This window comes from Aaosphaeria arxii (genome assembly GCF_010015735.1).
Source record: "Aaosphaeria arxii CBS 175.79 unplaced genomic scaffold BU24scaffold_3, whole genome shotgun sequence".
Taxonomy (NCBI): Eukaryota; Fungi; Ascomycota; class Dothideomycetes; order Pleosporales; genus Aaosphaeria; species Aaosphaeria arxii.
Window position 1 is genome coordinate 3135067 of NW_022983476.1, and position 17282 is coordinate 3152348.

General features: G+C 50.1%; 7 protein-coding genes across 7 annotated transcripts; 4 read left to right on the forward strand and 3 right to left on the reverse strand.

Annotated features, from left to right (window-relative positions):
• Positions 1-285: 285 nt before the first annotated feature.
• On the reverse strand, positions 286-1141 carry BU24DRAFT_479213 (uncharacterized protein; the record flags this gene model as incomplete). Its single annotated transcript, XM_033533065.1, has 1 exon — positions 286-1141. The coding sequence occupies one exon, from the start codon at positions 1139-1141 to the stop codon at positions 323-325; it is 819 nt and encodes a 272-aa protein (XP_033386298.1). The 3' UTR covers positions 286-322.
• Positions 1142-2840: 1699 nt separating this feature from the next.
• On the forward strand, positions 2841-5571 carry BU24DRAFT_162447 (DNase I-like protein). The gene is made up of 2 exons (XM_033521394.1): positions 2841-4773; positions 5066-5571. The coding sequence occupies exons 1-2, from the start codon at positions 3265-3267 to the stop codon at positions 5381-5383; spliced, it is 1827 nt and encodes a 608-aa protein (XP_033386299.1). The 5' UTR covers positions 2841-3264; the 3' UTR covers positions 5384-5571.
• Positions 5572-6134: 563 nt separating this feature from the next.
• Positions 6135-6548, reverse strand: BU24DRAFT_162514 (uncharacterized protein). The gene is made up of 2 exons (XM_033521396.1): positions 6344-6548; positions 6135-6291 (listed from the first exon to the last, which is right to left on the reverse strand). Exons 1-2 carry the CDS (start codon positions 6493-6495, stop codon positions 6174-6176), a joined length of 270 nt encoding a protein of 89 aa, XP_033386300.1. The 5' UTR covers positions 6496-6548; the 3' UTR covers positions 6135-6173.
• A 312-nt stretch (positions 6549-6860) lies between these two features.
• BU24DRAFT_420992 (uncharacterized protein) lies at positions 6861-7830 on the forward strand. Its single transcript, XM_033527613.1, has one exon. The coding sequence runs from the start codon at positions 7321-7323 to the stop codon at positions 7600-7602; it is 282 nt and encodes a 93-aa protein (XP_033386301.1). The 5' UTR covers positions 6861-7320; the 3' UTR covers positions 7603-7830.
• Positions 7831-8136: 306 nt separating this feature from the next.
• Positions 8137-8806, forward strand: BU24DRAFT_162451 (uncharacterized protein). The gene has a single exon (XM_033521395.1). The coding sequence runs from the start codon at positions 8267-8269 to the stop codon at positions 8741-8743; it is 477 nt and encodes a 158-aa protein (XP_033386302.1). The 5' UTR covers positions 8137-8266; the 3' UTR covers positions 8744-8806.
• Positions 8807-9407: 601 nt separating this feature from the next.
• BU24DRAFT_344690 (MFS general substrate transporter) lies at positions 9408-11163 on the forward strand (the record flags this gene model as incomplete). Its single annotated transcript, XM_033523411.1, has 5 exons — positions 9408-9560; positions 9629-10005; positions 10059-10204; positions 10255-10495; positions 10551-11163. 5 exons carry the CDS (start codon positions 9408-9410, stop codon positions 11161-11163), a joined length of 1530 nt encoding a protein of 509 aa, XP_033386303.1.
• Positions 11164-13268: 2105 nt separating this feature from the next.
• Positions 13269-16520, reverse strand: BU24DRAFT_344795 (uncharacterized protein; the record flags this gene model as incomplete). Its single annotated transcript, XM_033523418.1, has 2 exons — positions 13269-16063; positions 16124-16520. The coding sequence occupies 2 exons, from the start codon at positions 16518-16520 to the stop codon at positions 13269-13271; spliced, it is 3192 nt and encodes a 1063-aa protein (XP_033386304.1).
• Positions 16521-17282: the final 762 nt, after the last annotated feature.

A 17282-nucleotide genomic window follows, 5' to 3' on the forward strand; every position in this document is an offset into this window, starting at 1 on the left:
CTTCTAGCGGGGTCATTTATTCGGTTCAGCTGCGGGAGGATGCGCCTTTGTGCGGATCGGAACGTGTGGAGCTCGATTCAGCTCGTCTAGATGAACGCCACATTGTGAGCTCGGGCTTGCCGGGCAATATGGTCCAATAATAGCAAGACTCCTTTTCACACAACTTGAAAGGTTATCACGGGAAGGATTTGATTAACATTACTTTTGTTGGGCTTTGATATAAGTCCCCTTTATATAAGTGCCACCACTTGCCATATCCATCATTATTGTTCAGTCTCAGCCATACACCGTCTCATATTAGTACAGGCATTTGCCGTCTCCATCATTGTACGCCGAAATGAGAATCGAATCGTGGAATTTCTACTTCCTCTTCACCTGGACCAGCGAGTAAGAGCTCTGTTGAGCGAGACAAGATGTCTACACGCTCATTCTGACCCATAGTAGGGACCCGATTCCAGTCAACAGAAGCACAATATTCTCCAATGGCAAGTTTGGCCCAATAAGTGTACTTCGATATGGCGATTAACACGTCGACGTTGAATATGAATCCGGGTGTTGGGTCCGGAAAGTCGTTGTCCACGACGGTAAATTCACGACAGAACTCTTCCTTGGTCAAGTAAAACCGGCAACGATTTCTGCAATACTGCTCGATGGTGAAGTCTGCAATGTGTACTGAGCCATCCGCCTCGGTGACCTCGAACACTGAGTGGAATCGAAGCTCGAGTGTTGGATCTTGTACTGGATGATCCTCGCCTCGTAGGAAGATGTTTGGATTGATCCGAGGAGACACCCACCTGACACGTGCTCCAAGGTGCTGGAGAGCGCTCCTCATGGGCTTCAGCATGTACCTGACCGCCTCGTCGGCCGCATTTTCGTTGAGTATCGCTTGGTGTATATGCTCAGGGAACCTATCAGGCACATTGATCCCCTGATACCATACACGAGGTTCCTCGGGAACAGTCGTCAGTATGGTATAGTTTCCGACTTGATTCACAACGACATCTCCGACGGCCTCGAAATCCTGGCACTCGAGTACTTCTTGGAAAATATCTCGGAGAAGTTCGATGATGGATTTGACCGCTGCGTGGCTGTCTGATGCGGTTCCAACGATCTGTTCCACCTGCCTCTGTGTTGAAGACATAGTCGAAGGCCAACTCTCAGCGAATAGTGTCGCAAGTGATAGAGCGAATGTTATGAGTGTCCGATACGAGTAAGTGGCGAGTATGAGTGAATGGTATGAGCGAATGGTACGAACGTCTGGTATGAACGTCTGGTATGAGAGACTGGAAGTCGTGATTCAAGTTTCGTTGCTGAAAACCTTTACTGCTCTGAGTGTCCTTTTATCCTATATAGGCACTCAGCACAGACTCCATCTCACTCACTGTCTGTTGGAATCACTTCGTCGACAAGGTACGAGGTAATTGTGGAGGTACAATACTGGTGATATTAGGCAACGCTCTCTCACCTTGCAACATCTCCACTCACTTATGAGCGGGAGATTCGGCTCTCAGACAGTATGTAGGCATTCACTTAAGTACATTAGTCGTATATAGTAATCTATAGATGTCTCAACCTGTTGTTCCCGGCTTTCAACTTTCGGTCTCGACTATTGATGCCTTTCGGGATTTCTATTCAAGACAAACGCTATGCTCTCGCTGAGCGAGTGTTGGTTCCTATATCTCCAAGCATCTCGAGAAAATAAAATTGGCAAATAAAAATTGGCAAAAAAAATGAGCTCGTAAATAGCCAAACCGAGACTCGAATGTAGCGCTCCTAGCCAGGGAAAGCTAGGTAGTAGTTGTAGTATGACCATCCAATACAACTTTACCATACATTTCTTTTTTTTCTTAATGAGAGATTGCTGATTTTTGAACCTTATATACAAATTTCTGTATCAGCGCCTACATATCAATTGCACAGTTGCCTAACGAGGTGAAGTAAGTTTGATCAAACGACCTACAGCTTCAGTGCTGTGTACTTTCAGGTCACGGGACCTGTGTCAAATATGATCCACGTTCTGTTTGGTCCCCTCTTCTATCGATGTATCTAAAACATGACTATCGTTTATGCAATACTGGTTTTGTATTGAATAAACTAGCAGTAGATGAGTGAATGTATCTAGACATTATGAGAAATCCTCCTTCGCAACGACAGACATTTTGGGCACAAGCCGCAATACACGACATCCATTACTAAAAGCATGAATGAGAACAAAATAATTAGAGATTTAAATAAATCGTATTGACCGGCCAAACATGGTGGGAACAATGTATTGATAGTAGATGGTAGCTGGAGTAGGCCAACATACCGAATAGGTTAGCGTAAAAAAGTCCGTGGAGAGAACGCATGTTGTGCATGAAAGAATAGAAAGGATTTTTTCCGAAGCCCATTTACACCGTACGATATACAGAAGACTCATTATTGTGACAATCTACTTTTTGCAGAAGAGGCACCTCTAGGATCTCCGATGTCGCCCAAAAGTCCAGAACATCCAATCATAACCTCTTTATCATCTCCCCTTCACACGTGCAGACGTCGACCACTCCGAGCGGTCACCTCCGCCTAGGATAGATAGCTAGTCATGTATATACAGAAGCTAGATAATATGATGTTCAAAAGGTCTCTCTATTAAACGGCTTTGGCCAATCAGAAGGTCCATTTACGGAGGTTCAGCCGATGCTCATCTCCGGTGATATTATGCTCCGCCAATTGGCCTTCCCAATCCGTCGAAGCTTCGGCACCTCCCGCAAAGGGGAGGACGATAACCAACCTATCGCGCCTATCACAAGGACAACGTGTATCCTCATGATAACTGACTACACACAATACTACAGGCAGCACTTCCACCATTTACCTCCACATAGCATTTCAGCTTCATAGTGATGGTACAATGACCTTTACCACCTGACTATGCTAAACCCGTTCCTGAATATGCCAAGTGACATAGCCGGATAGCCAGAGCTGATTCCTCTCCGGTCCTAGCTGAGAGCGACGGACTGCGCATTCTAAGCCAGTACATCGCGGAGATGGCTTTGCCACCAAGATATTCATGATCTGCCATGAAATGCAGCTCGCCTTGCCTTGTCCATTAGCTGCCCTTCCGTTTGATATAAAATCGATGCCCCCTCCGGTTCATCCCAGGATGTCGGATACCCAGCTGCCTCTTCAGCAATTAATAGGTTCACCCGGGCCTCGGCCTAGTCTAATACAGCACCATTGTCGTTGACTTTGATATTCGAGTCGAAACTCACGATCTCCGCAAACATGGCATCGCTTGTTCCGCTCTTGTCCCTCTCCCTTGCTACCCTTACCTCGGCCCTGACAATCGCCGAAGTGAACGGCCCTTCGTTCCTTTCTCCCCTCAAAGGCGAAACCATCACCAACCTCACCGGTATCGTCACAGCGAAAGGACCAGATGGTCTGTGGCTTCGCTCACCTACACCGGACAAGGACGTGCGGACATCCGACTCTGTCTATGTCTTCAACCGCAACTTCGCTACTAACTTGACTGTTGGGGACGTTATTGTTATTGGTGGGAAGGTAGAAGAGTACAGGTCGAACAAGGATTACTTGTACTTGACGGAGATCACATCACCGGTCCTCCAGCAAAAGAAAGAGAGCGGAAAGACTGTAAAGCCATTGGTCATTGGGAAGGACACCATCGACCCGCCAAGGGAGCAGTTCTCCAAGCTCGATGGCGGCGACGTTTTTGCAGTACCAAACAACAAGACATTGGTCAGTGTGGCTAACCCCGAGCTTGAGCCCAAGAAGTATGGATTGGATTTCTGGGAGAGTTTGACCGGTGAGCTCGTCACCGTGAAGAAGCCGACAGCGATCGCAAAGCCGAATCAGTTTGGTGACACCTGGGTCATTGGCAACTGGAAGGTGAACGGCGAGAACAAGCGCGGTGGACTTACCATGACTGATGGAGATGCGAATCCAGAAGCCATCATTATCGGCAGCCCTCTTGATGGTACCAAGAACCCGACTAACACTAAACTCGGCGACGAAGTCGAGGAAATCACCGGAATTGTCACCTACGCCTTTGGCTTCTACCGCATTCTCCCCCAGACAGCATTGAAGGTCACCAAATCCGAAAAGCCTGTTCTCCCCTCGGCAACAAAACTCACCTCTAAGGGCAAGTGTTCCGGTATCACCTACGGAGCGTACAATGTGGAGAACCTCGCTCCCACCAGCTCGCATCTGCCTGACATCGCATCGCACATTGTCAACTATCTCAAGAGCCCGGATCTGATCTTCCTGCAAGAAGTGCAGGACAACAACGGTCCCGTGAACGACGATGTCGTCTCCGCCAACCTCACTCTGACCACCCTGGCACAGGCGATTAAGACAGCCGGAGGCGCAGACTACACATTCACCGAGATCGCGCCCACCGACGACCAGGACGGCGGTCAGCCAGGAGGCAACATCCGCGTTGCATACTTGTACAAGCCATCTCTGATCCGACTCTACAAGCCCAACCCCGGCTCCGCTCTCGATGCCAATGAGGTTCAAGCCGGTCCCTCGCTCAAGTTCAATCCGGGACGCATCGACCCGACCAACGCCGCCTGGAAGGCGAGCCGAAAGCCGTTGGTCGCACAGTGGGAGGTCATTGGTGAGAAGGCTAAGGGCCAGGGCAAGTTCTTTACCGTCAATGTGCACTTTGGCAGCAAGGGCGGAAGCAGCAGTATCCAGGGTGACGCAAGACCTCCTGTGAATGGAGGTGTAGATGATAGGCTTGCTCAGGCGACATTGACTGCAGAGTTCATCAAGGTATGTTCATTTCTTATCTCTCAAGCATCATGAGCTTTCTCTCGCGATTCCTGGGATCTAGACGTGGAAGCAAACCAAAAATCGAGAAGCGGTACGACACTATAGCCGATGCTATGGCTTCGGGACCACTCATCTCGAAACCAAGTCTGCTGTCCCGTCCCAGCCGAACACCTCGAGGGGAGGGATAAAAGGCAGGGACGAGACCGTCTGCATGTAATATGCGCGCGGCGCTGGCGGCTCCAACCCTCATCAACTTGACATCAGCCATACTAACTGACCTTGTTCTTCCCAGTCGATCCTCGACCAGGACAGTAATGCGCACGTAATAACCGCCGGCGACTTCAACGAATTCGCATTCGTCGAGCCTCTGAAACAGTACGCTGCCATATCCACGCTCCTCGACATCGACGCCGTCGTCAAGATCAAGGAGACGGAGCGGTACACCTACCTGTTCGACATGAACGCCCAGCAGCTCGATCACATGTATATCAGCAAATCGCTCGCAAAGAAAGCAGAGTATGAGCACATCCACATCAACACCTGGGTGGAGTTTGCCGCGCAAATCAGTGACCACGACCCCAGCGTCGCAAGGTTAGACGTATGTTCATGAGCAGCAGAACGGCCACCACACCAATCGTGCTAGGAAGTTCGGCGACAGCGAAGGGGGCTTTAAGCGACGGAGCCAGCAGGCATCGCGGCTGCGGATGTCCTGTACGTTGGTACGTGGTTCGAACGCGCATGAGATTCTTTGCAAGGGACTATATAAACCATGTTTAAAGTACATGTACGATTATTAAATGATTAAAATGTTCAAAAAGATCAAGCGAAACTTTCGGTCCTCTCCCGTCTTACATGACGGGTCGGCATTGGCTCGATTGGTATACGACTGTGCCTCTTCCCATCTCCGTCGCTCCCTTTCGCTTCTGGGAGAGCCTGGAGTATTGTGATTTGTAAAGGGGATGTGCAGTAGGGCGGCTCTGCGACGATGAGGCGCGGCCCGTACATTATTCGTTCATGGTTGTTGTTGCTATTGACAACGTACACAGTGTACAACGTGGTGCATTGTGTACGGAGTACAGCGATGGCCTCTAACGGCGCGCGACATATGCAGGCCACAAGCTGGCCCGGTCTTCGGAGGGTGTCCACAAGTATTTGTACAGTGTACGACCGAACGAGCGGAGGGACGAAGGGGGTATGCGTCTGTGCCCCTACAGTGAGTGTCCCGGGCCCCGGAACAGATCCAAGGTGCTCAAAGCGATTCTAAACCTTATACAGCAAAAGCTGGAGGATTCGTTCTGGAGCCTAGCATGGACCATACATTGTAGTAATTAATGCGCTTTGATTGCTTGCATGATTGGTGGGATGGAGGATGCACGTACTGGGAGATGCGTCGCTAGAACTTAGGCTGGGATATGAAAGAGATGAGATGAGATTAGTATTGAGATGAGATGAGATTGAGATGGCAGGCAGGCTCTATAGGGCAGGGCCAGCTGGCTGTCCTGAACGGTCTCGTGCTGCCTGTCTGTCATCTCGATAAACGTGCGCAAGCCAATGAATATTGACAATTTACCGGTGGGAGGGATACGCAGAAGTTTGGACTACATGCGAGGAGATGGATGCCGCTGCATATTCGTAAGCGCATAGACGGAAACAGACACAGAGACTGGCACACAGAGGGGAGAGAGTGTGTGGGAAGAAGAGCAAAGCAAAAGGGCCCTGCATTATGATTTTAATTGTCTTATCGAGTCTTGAGTTAATGCCTGTTCGAGCTGCGTTGTCTACATTCGGACCGCAAGACGCAGGTCGACGATCGCAGGACGTATCTATCGTGTACAGTGTACGGAGTACCTAGGTAACAAAATGGTCCGGTCCGCCGCGGCCGCGCACATACAACAATAGTCTACGATGTACGGCGTAGATACCTTCAAGTACGAGTGGTTGGAGCGCGTGCAGGCCTCAACAAGAAGAAAACCCAAGAGATGTAGGGAAGGGGAGGGATGTTGGGAGATCGCTTGGATAATCAGCTGATTGCCACGCGTATGGTGCAGCAAGCATGCAGTGCGTTTGTGTATCAATGCTTCAACAATATGTTCCTGATGGTTGTATGTATCTTGCCAATGTGCGACAGTAAGCAAGCAAATACACGCCTCCAGACAACAAATCTTAGAGATAAAACAAGCCATCTCAAGCCATTGGAATCCTTTGCCGTTTGTGCGGTTTACTAATGGTGTGGTGAGGTGCACATGGGGCGAGTATCAGTCCTCAAACCTGGAGTTACGATCCGACACGAGCCCGCAGCGCCCGTCCGTCCGAGATGGCTTGAGGGGTAGTCTACCATACGTGCGATTTAGAGATGGTGGAAGATAATGGGCGTTCGAAGTAGCGGTTTGCCACGTTGTGGACCGACGGTGTGGCTGGCCATGGCATGCGCATCCCGTCGTCCAGGTCAAAGAAAGAAACATGAATGGTATGTGATGATACCCAGAAGAGTAGCGATTCCACAGACGTAAGTGTCACTATTGCCAACAAAGGGGAGTCAAGGATCGGATGGGGGCTTGGGGATGGCATCGCGGAGGGGAGTCCATTTTACCGTTAATCCTAGCGCCTAGGCATGGCGGCGCGGCTGAGAACGAATTGCAGGACATGGGGGAGATAGGATGGACCTGTTACTGTAATACAGACATTGACATGGATATGGATGGAATAGACATGGACATGGACATGGGAGAAACTTCCTTTTACCCGATGATGCCCAGAGTTATTTCGGTCAGCAATAGGCCGGGGGCAAGGGCATGCAAGTTGGCCATGGAAGCTAATTCGAAGGCTTAAGGGGGGCTTGATATGGTTGAGTAGAACGGGAGTTGAGAAAGGGAGTTGTGTTGAGTGAGCTTCGATCACAACCAAGACGACCAAGAAATACAATGGGAGTTAGGACTGCCTTGGTGGCCGTCAAGTGTAAGAACCCGCGTAGGGGAGAATTGTAATCAGTGTCTAAGTCGGAGTGACGGTGGTGTGGAGAGTTCGTGTCTTCATTCGTTCATTTGTTGAAGTTCGCGGGGGAAAGGATCGTCGTTAGCCCAAACGTGACCCTCAAATCTGCTAAAGTCCACTAGATGTATCTCCATGATCCACAATGGGCCACCATGTAACTGTTGCTATCCACTGATAGACTGGTAGTTTCTACTTGTCCCCAACACTAACTAATTAGCTCTTCAACCCTGCACTCAATCCTGGAGACACACCGCGGCTACTCCGCTCTCCGACATCCAGGACGCGGGGGAATTCCACGCACTACCGGCTGGCAGCCTTTGTTACCTGGAATGTGCGTGTGTTTTGTGATGTAGTACACTCATTATTTCTTTGTATCTGATTTGATTCGATTTGGTTCGACGATGATCTGCCCTGATCTACTCGTAACGTCCCAGAAACCAAGTTCGCACATTGCACACCGCACACGCGCGCTCACCACCACAGAGCCGCATCGCATCGTGGGATGTCCTACCTGCCATGCTTCCTTAGTGACTGTTGCTGGTGCTTTCCTTCCCCCCGGCTGGGCTACATGAATACGCGATGCGGCGTTGTCCCTCTGGCAGGAAAAAAGCTTCTTCCATTCGGCTGCACGCAGTCAGATTCAACTCCAATTGATCCTGCTGCCACCCCCTCCATACAAGGAACATCTTGGGCTTCTTGCCAAGGTCTTGGGTGGCGTCGAAAAGATAACGCCCAGTCTTGCTCACGCACGCCGTCCCGCGTCGTTCTGGAACGCTCACTTGCCAGATCGAACCTCTTGGCCCGATGCGCACGCAACAAGGCAGGCCGACCGAGCCTGTCGAGCCTGCGAGCCAGTGCTTCTCTGCCTAAAGAATCGTACCCAAGTATTGCGAAGAGGTTCTTCTTTGAACGTCGTGTACGAAGGAGCCCCTGCTCAGATTGGTTGGCCAGGGATATAGTAACGCCCGAAGGATTCTGAGACCGCTGGTTGATGGTAAATATCCCCCCAATAACCTAAAGCAGTCTGATAGTGCCTGTGGGTATGTACTCGTAAAGAGAGTACCATTTTGACCCTGGATCGGTGTGGTAGTGTTCCGTAAGCCATCTAATGCTCTCGTCCTCGAAGCGTATGTATACAGACAGGACGTGGTTGCCCGAAGCATCTTAACACAGCATCATTGTCATGGTTGAAGCGCTTGCAACGTGATACAGCGTCCAATAGACGCAGTTGCTGGGTCCTCGTCTGACAAGATGGCGGTCCTCTATTCCCCCTTTTGGTTCGAGATACTCCGCCACGCTTGGACACAGAGATGGTAGGGAAAACAGAGCAAATGCGTGTGCCAAGTGGATCCGCTTCAGCGCTCAGTCCCATCCAACCGTCCCCGTGGGGTTGTAGTCCTTCCAAGGGCCACTAATCTGACCGCTGTTGCCCCTGCCGTTACGATCACCCCCGGCAATATCAATTCTGTATTGGCCCTGTTCAAACGAACGCCTCTTTTTGGTACGGTGCGGACAAACGCATGCAGTCGCGAGTACATATAGATACCCTGGGCTGCCCTCCCTGATTTTGTCTGACCGAAGTGTGTTCCCCAGAGTCTCTTCTTCCCGTCCTCCATCTGTGTCAACTACCACAGCCCTACACCATGGCAGAGGAAAAGAATCACCTCGAGCTCTCCGAGAAGAACAACGTCATTGCTTCCAGTGACGTTGAGAGTGCCGAAGCCAAACCAGTTGTCGACTACGATGAACTCCCTGACCCCGACGCCGGCAAGTCGGACGAAGAGAGGGCAAAACTGGTATGTGTGCCTTCATAATAGTCATCGCGATGGATGGCAATAGTACCCAAGGCTAACTCTTTAACCAGGACAAAGCTCTCGTATGGAAGATTGATCTATGGCTGATCCCGTGGCTCTCGCTCCTCTACCTTCTTTCTTTCTTGGACCGAACCAACATTGGAAATGCCCGTGTTGCCCACATGGAAAAGGCCATCGGCATGACTGGTCGCGACTACAACGATGCGCTGACCATTTTCTTCATCTCCTACGCTGGTGCTGAACCCCTCACCAATATCGTTCTCAAGCGTTACAGCCCGCGCTGGTTCTTCACTGGCATTATTCTTGCTTGGGGACTGATCATGACCCTCATGGGTTGCGTCCAGAATCAGGCCGGTCTTTTGGCTTGCCGTTGGTTCCTCGGTCTCGCCGAGGCGGGTCTCTTCCCCGGAGTCAACTACTACCTTTCGTATGTGGTACAGGATTTTTCCGCGTCGAGATAGATTGCTAACATCTGGGTAGATGCTGGTACAAGCGTAACGAGCTTGGTATGCGTGCTGCTCTCTTCTTCTCCGCCGCTGCTCTTGCTGGTTCCTTCGGTGGCCTCCTCGCCGCTGCTATTAGCAAGATGGACGGAGTTGGTGGATACGAGGGATGGCGATGGATCTGTAAGTCGCCAATCGATTCTGCGATCGATTATCTCGCTAACGAACTCCAGTTATCCTCGAGGGTCTCATGACCGTGTTCGTCGGTTTCTTCTGCTGGTGGATGGTCAATGATTTCCCAGACACTGCCCGATTCCTTACTCCCGATGAGAAGCTTCGCGCTCTTCGCCGTCTTCGCGCCGATAACCAAGCCAGTGCCGAGAAGGAGAAGCTTAACCGTCGCTACGTCTTCTCTGCTCTTAAGGACTGGAAGACCTGGGGTTATGCCGTGTGCTACATGGGATGCCTCTGCCCGTATGTCCCAATTCCAATCTTCTTGCAATGATGCATTCGCTAAACGAACATACAGTCTTTACTCTTTCTCCCTCTTCCTCCCCACCATTCTCCTCGGTATGGGCTACAAGGACACCAAGGCCCAGCTCATGTCCGTTCCTCCCTACGCTGCCGCCGCCGCCATGACTGTTTTCATCGGTTGGTTCGCCGACCGCACCAAGTGGCGAGGATACTGCAACATGGCCGTTTCCTTCACCGGCTGCGTCGGATTCGCCATGCTCCTCGCATCCAGCAATGTGCACGTTCAGTACGCCGGTACTTTCCTCGGCGCCGTCGGAATCTACCCCACCGTCTCCAACACCCTGACCTGGGCATCCAACAACGTCGAGGGCGTGTACAAGCGCGGTGTCATGGTCGGCGTGGTCGTCGGATGGGGCAACATGAACGGTGTCGTCTCGTCCAACATCTACATGCCCAAGGACAAGCCGCTCTACCGCATCGGACACGGAATCGTGCTCGCATACATGTTCCTCTTCTTGTTCGGCGGCTCCGTCTTCATGCACTTTGCGCTCAAGAGGGAGAACGCATTGAGGAAGTCTGGAAAGAGGGACCACTGGCTCGAGGGCAAGACCGAGGAGGATATCAGGTACATGGGTGACGAGAGGCCTGACTTCATCTACACTTTGTAAGAGTGTTCTTGTTTCTTTTGGGATCTGGGTCGGACGCTGTTTATTTGGTCCGTGTCCTAGTATATGATCGAATTTCTAGAATTTGACGATGGAGGGCTTCGTTTAATGAGAACGAGTGTGCATCAGTATTTTCCTTGGGAGAAGACGAATCGGATAGAATGTACTTCCTAGCAAAAGATTCGCAAAAAGCATATCGTCATATCACAAGCTTTGCCATCTTCCTCAATCGTGTGCATAGTATGGGAGTGATTTCGGGGAGTCGTAATTCGATTGATGGCCATCATAGGTCGTAGAATTGTCGTTGAATTTGTCGTCGGATTCCAGCAATGTTCGAACCCTTCCATTCAAAGTCCATCAAACCCAAAGTCGACAAACTTCACCAGCAACGACACCGCTCCATCCCTTTCACACCTCCCCAATCTCATCCCACATGCGACAACCTCTTCGAAAACCCAACATCGCAGTCCTCAAATCCCATCTCTTTCATTTCCATGTCTCAGACAACTCCACGCACCCCAAATCGAAACCACAACCCCCAAAATCCCAAAACCTCGGGCCAATCTCCCTCCCAGAATACAGCCACTCGTTAGCCGGCCATCCATCATTTCAACGGCTCCGTTGACCCGAAGGGAAGAGCGCGGGCGAGCCAATAGGGTTTAGCGCTGCGAGGCTGCGAGACGGGGAGATTAGCCACCGCATCATTTGGGGGAGGGCCGGCGAGTCATGTGACTGGTGGTAAGTTTCCCTTTTGGGTATCCGGGACAGGGGTTGTAAGCCGGATATAGGTGCCTTGTTGTGCGGTGTTGGGGACGATGGGGAAATGAAGGGGGGGTTTGTCGAGTCAATGAGGGGGTATGGCCATGATGGCTTTGGTGTAGAGCGAGAAGTTGAGGTTGCGTTGGATTTGGTAGTGGTAATAGTATATACTAGATGTCATGGTTATGGCATAGTCACCTTAATATCTATTGCTGTAAGTGAATAGGAGTAGAGTAGAAAGAAAAGAGGTAAGCAATTTGCATCATTGAGCTACTAGCCCATATATAAGCAGAGGACAAATGAAAACGCCCTGGGACTTCAAAACGAGAGGATTTGGGGCGAAAAGTCGTGTACCAGGAGAACAGTAAGACGTGTAATTATAGCAAGACAAGGCAAATGATGCGTCAGAGAGACAGAAAGCGAAGTCAATATGAGTGTGAAGTTCGAGGTCGAGTAAGCATGAGAAGGGGGAATCATTATATTATATTTACTCTATTATTTGTAGATCGACAATGAATAATAGAAACCTAATGGTCAATACATGATTCGCCATAAGCGATCAAGCAGGGAGTCATGCCATGTGCGCCACGCTTGCCAAAACAATTCCGTCTCGCCGCATCTCCGTCGCATCTCCGCCAAAAGAGGGCGGGGATGGGCAAATGGATATGCAGCGGGACGGGATCGGGCCAGGTTTATGGGGGAAGGGAACCAAGGTCTGGGGAATCAAGCGTTTCCGCGGACAACCTTATGTAGGGTAAGCTTTGGTTGATGCGCCACCTTTGACTTGTTTTTTGGTCGATTGTAGGGTGGAAGACTGTTCACGTGGAAATACATTGCAGGTTCCTTGGATGATGTGATAATTTGTCTATCAATTATCTATTCCTAAGGAGCAATAAGAGATGGAAGAAGATGGCGGCCTAGTTTGAAATGATTGTATGCTCATTATGCTTAGTCCGACTTCATCAATGAAGACAGACTGGCCGCATCCTCTCCTATGCCGTACTGGAGATCAAAGAAGATGGGGCAAGATAAATTCAGAAACCCCAAAACGCCTCGTAAGGAGGTGATATTCCCCAGTTCAATCACGGTGAAGATTGGAGGGATAATTGATAGTCCAAGTTGCAGTTGACCATTACCAATTGGAAACCTGAAATTGGGGGTAGAATGGTCGTCCGTTTACCCGCCCTGTGACCATGCTCATTACGAAGCGCCTTGCCCTTGCATCGCTTCTAAACTTGAGTTATGCTCCCAATGAAATAGATGATAAAGTTAATATGTAAATAAGATATTGGAAAAAGTTGGAGTGGTCGAATTTATACACCGCAGTGTTTGTAGATTGGTCGAAATGCTCAGCGGAAAAGGCTTCGAAGTTCTTCCAATCGCTGCTTCGCTGCTTGTTCCTTGGTGGATTTCCCTCGCGCCATGGTCAGATCTGCGAGGTCCTTTTTCTTTTTCTGGAGATCCAGCATCTTCTCCTCGAAACTGTTCTCCATGATGAAGCGCATGATTGTGACGGGGCGCGTCTGACCAAGACGGTGAACGCGATCTACAGCCTGGGCTTCCGCGGCCGGATTGAACTGGGGCTCCATAACATATGCCTTATTTGCCGCTGTGAGGTTTAGTCCGAGACCACCGGCACCAATCGATACCAAAATATTGTGGACGGAATCATCCCGGGCGAATGTGTCGAGTGCCTTCTCGCGCATCTTCCTGTCCATGCGACCATCGAGACGAGTGTATGTGTAACCGTGAGACTGGAGGGCGATTTGGATGAGGTCGAGGTGGGTAGTCCATGAGGAGAAAATAACACTCTTTATGGGCTTTTCGTCGGGATGCGCCTCGCTCTCCTGCTTGTTCTTCTCGAGCTCAGCAAGTAGTTCCTTCGTCTTTGTATGTGGGCCTGTATAAGCACCCAACTTCTTTGCCAGCTTGGGGTCCTGCTTCATGCGTTCTCGCTCTTCTTGGAAAGACCTCAAGTCTGAGAACTTCAGCTCAAATAGCGAGGGTCTGATATGAGTCATGCAGAATTGGCAAATGACGGTCCCGTCAGGCATTGTGCCCTGCGTCAATTGATCCTTGAGCTTCTTCACGTGTTTCGGGCAGATGACATGGTAACATTGCGTCATGTAGCCGATTGTGTCCTTGCCTTTTCCTTTGACGCTATCAGAGTCCTCCTCATCACTTTCGTCGTCTTCGCCTTCCGTATGAAGGACTTTGTGGTGGCAATTCGTAAATGCGCATTTGTCATTGACCGTCTGTTCCAGCAATTCGAGCATCTCGTATGCACTCTTGCGCGTCAAGGTGGAGATTGGCTCGTCATCGCCTTCGAGGCTCATCGGGTTTTCGTATGTCATGCCGTCGGTCAATTTCAGTGCTTCCTCTCCGAGAAGGTCACGCCCGTGTGCGCAGATGAGTCGGAGATAGAGAATTGCCTTAAGGATACGAGCATACGCGTTTCCGCCCAGCTTACCGCCAGTTGTAACAGCATTGACTTGACGAGCAGAGTCCTTTTCGAACCACTCGTGAAGTCTACGCTCGTCGTCGGAGAACTCAAGCCTCCTAATAATGTCGGTCTTCTCCGGAATATCGACATGGCCTTGACTTTTCAATCGCCGAAGTGTGATGGAGCTGACAAGTAGCTGCAGCTTAGGAACAATATCTGGATCGGCCTGCTTGAAGGGCTGGATTATGAACTGATTGAAACCAGCAGGTTCGTTGAATGGAGAAATCCGAATGAACCTGAACAATGCACCGAGGTCCTCGAGACGATTTTGCACAGGTGTACCAGTGACTGCCCAGCGCCTCTGAGCAGCTAGAGCACAAGTCCCCAGCGATTGTTTGGTCCTGATATTCCGAATAGCATGGGCTTCGTCAAGGACAATGCGAAACCAATTAATATGTCTGAGGGGCTTTGAATCGTCTAGAGCATCTGAAGCCACGATGTTGTATGTGGAAATGACTAGATCATAGTCTGCGAGAGACTTCCTGGTGAATGAGTTTCGCTGAGGACCGTGGTAATATGTCCATTTAATTGCTTTGCCCTGCTCTGGAAGGTGATCTTCAATCTGCTGTCGCCAATTTGCCGTTGTACTCAATGGACAGATTAACAAGGTGGCCCTGCTATTCAACAGAGGGGTTCCATGGTGTTGAACAGTCGGTGGTGCTGCTGCAAAATCCTTCGCCGCGTTCATCGACTCCTGGTCCACAACTAGAGAAAGGATACTGAGCGTCTTTCCAAGACCCATTTCATCAGCAAGGATGCCGCCGCGAGCGTTAGGTGGCAACCTTTGTACCTCTTGTCCCGTGATGACATGTTGGAAGTACTTGGCGCCAGTTTGTCGTAGCTTCATCTGGAAAAGGGAAGCCTGGTCTGCGGCAACGTCGTCCGTGCGTAGGCGCTCTTTCTCGGTCATGAAATACAAAGCTTGCTTCTGATGGGGCTTCAGTTCGGTCTTGATCAGAGGACTTTGCTCTCTCATAGCAATCTGCTCCTGAGCAGGCATCGTATCAAACATGCCCATCACGTCGCTTCGAATCTCGTCTACACTGCGAACGGCGTAGCCACCTGGAGCATATACTGCGGGTGGGGGTTCAAAGGTAGGGTTTGTCACTTCCTGAATACTGAAGGTATTCTCAGTCTGCGGGTTGTAGTAATCGTAACGTGAGAGTTCAACGATGGGATCGATCAGTTGAACGCTCTTAGACTTGAGGAATCGGCCAATCCCATGGGCTTCTTTCCGAGGACAATACAGCTGCATAGTCAAAGCAATCAATGCTGAAAGTGGAGTTCCAGGGCCTCCTTCACCGGGTTGTTTACGGCGTGGTTCCGTCATGGCAAGCCAGTGCATGTTATTGGCCTTCGAAGCATCTAGCAAGGGAGCCAGAGCTTGCGCTGTCTTTATATCGATGCGACCAAATTCACGACCAGTAGGATCAGTGACCATGATGACATTGGTAGCCCTTTGATTACCAGCCCGGCGAAAGCTGACCTTGATGCGGCTTTGCGCTCCATTATTGCCACGGTACTTGTTGGGATCCGGAAACGGGACGACGTGGCACTGAACATAGACATGTTTGATACGACCGATGCAGATCACTTGAGCGCCATTGTCTTTGACAACCTTGACCTCCTCATCATCATCACCTTTAGAAATGTTAGCATGATAAGCGGAAGAGTGGTGCGAATATGGGGATGCAAACTTACTCATGGTCAGATCAATTGCAGATGACTTTGTCGGATTCCCGCCGTTCATAGAAGTCATGTCCAGACCACCACTTGCCCCATTCGAAGAAGAAGGAATGGTTTTCTTAGGTAGCTCATCGGTACGGACTCGTTTCGCTGGTGAGGCCGTGCGCTGCTGGACATTGTGCAACCGCTCAACAAGTGAGACCTGACCACCCTCAGATTCTCCTTCGCGGCCTCGGTCACCGGGAGCGGCATCTGATGCTGGGCGCTTCGGGGGCGCCTTCGGATTGAGTAGTGCTCGAGGATCGTAGGTAGGAATAGCTGGCGGGCCAGCTGTACCGTCCTTTTTGGGTGGGACTTCTGTGTTTCCTTGATCGACTAGGTCAGTTTCTTGATTGGAATCACTATCAGTCATTTCTGTGTCTTGATGCGGCAGCTCGTCAGAAGAAGACTTGGACGCCTCCTGCCCAACGTCTTGGACTTCCGGGCTTCTAGACATGATGATGATAATAGAAAGACTGCTATCAAAATTGTACTGAAACAGTGACCGTCGAGATTGTGTAAAAGAAACAAGATATAATCCCGCAGTGTCGGTGGGGCAAGGACTGGTGATTGCTGGTTTGCTTGTCCCAGAACGCGTCTGTGCGTTTTGTGATTGGCACGATAGTAAAAGAAAAACAGTTGGAGACAAGATGAAGAGAGAGAAGGGTATGGTTGGAAAGAAGTCAAGGATACTGAGAGAAAGTTGTAATACCTCGCGGTTGTGCTCTTCTAGGATTGAGGAGAAGAGCGGGATTAAAAGGATGGCTCATGGTTTATGTACTTTTTTCTTTGTACACCAAGCCAAGCAAATCTAATTGAGAGATTGCTGAGTTCTATCACCTTCCCAGGTGAAAGACGAGGCGTTGTTGTTTGATTGGATGGCCGGTGTGATAATTCGAAGTGATTTTGATATCACGTGCTTCGGGCTGAATGCGATGCTAAGCAGTACGCCTCCAGGTAATTTTGGGGAAATGAGTAAAATATGGTAAAATTATTCTGGTCAAAAGCGTCCTGAAATGATCCTTGCTCATCTAATGTGCAAAGTTATACTCCGAAAAAGAAGTCAGGGCTGAGTTGGTAGATAGATCTTTAGTATACGAAGAGCACTGGAGAATCAATGAGGCGTAGTAAAGGC

Excerpts from the sequence above, each read along its gene's own strand:
- BU24DRAFT_162447 (XM_033521394.1), top strand. The coding sequence starts at position 3,265 with ATGGCATCGCTTGTTCCGCTCTTGTCCCTCTCCCTTGCTACCCTTACC. Across the intron at positions 4,774-5,065 it reads TGACTGCAGAGTTCATCAAG|TCGATCCTCGACCAGGACAG; the intron begins GTATGTTCATTT and ends TGTTCTTCCCAG.
- BU24DRAFT_162514 (XM_033521396.1), bottom strand. The coding sequence starts at position 6,495 with ATGCAGGGCCCTTTTGCTTTGCTCTTCTTCCCACACACTCTCTCCCCT. Across the intron at positions 6,292-6,343 it reads TCTGCGTATCCCTCCCACCG|GCAGCACGAGACCGTTCAGG; the intron begins GTAAATTGTCAA and ends GATGACAGACAG.
- BU24DRAFT_420992 (XM_033527613.1), top strand. The coding sequence starts at position 7,321 with ATGGGGGCTTGGGGATGGCATCGCGGAGGGGAGTCCATTTTACCGTTA.
- BU24DRAFT_162451 (XM_033521395.1), top strand. The coding sequence starts at position 8,267 with ATGTCCTACCTGCCATGCTTCCTTAGTGACTGTTGCTGGTGCTTTCCT.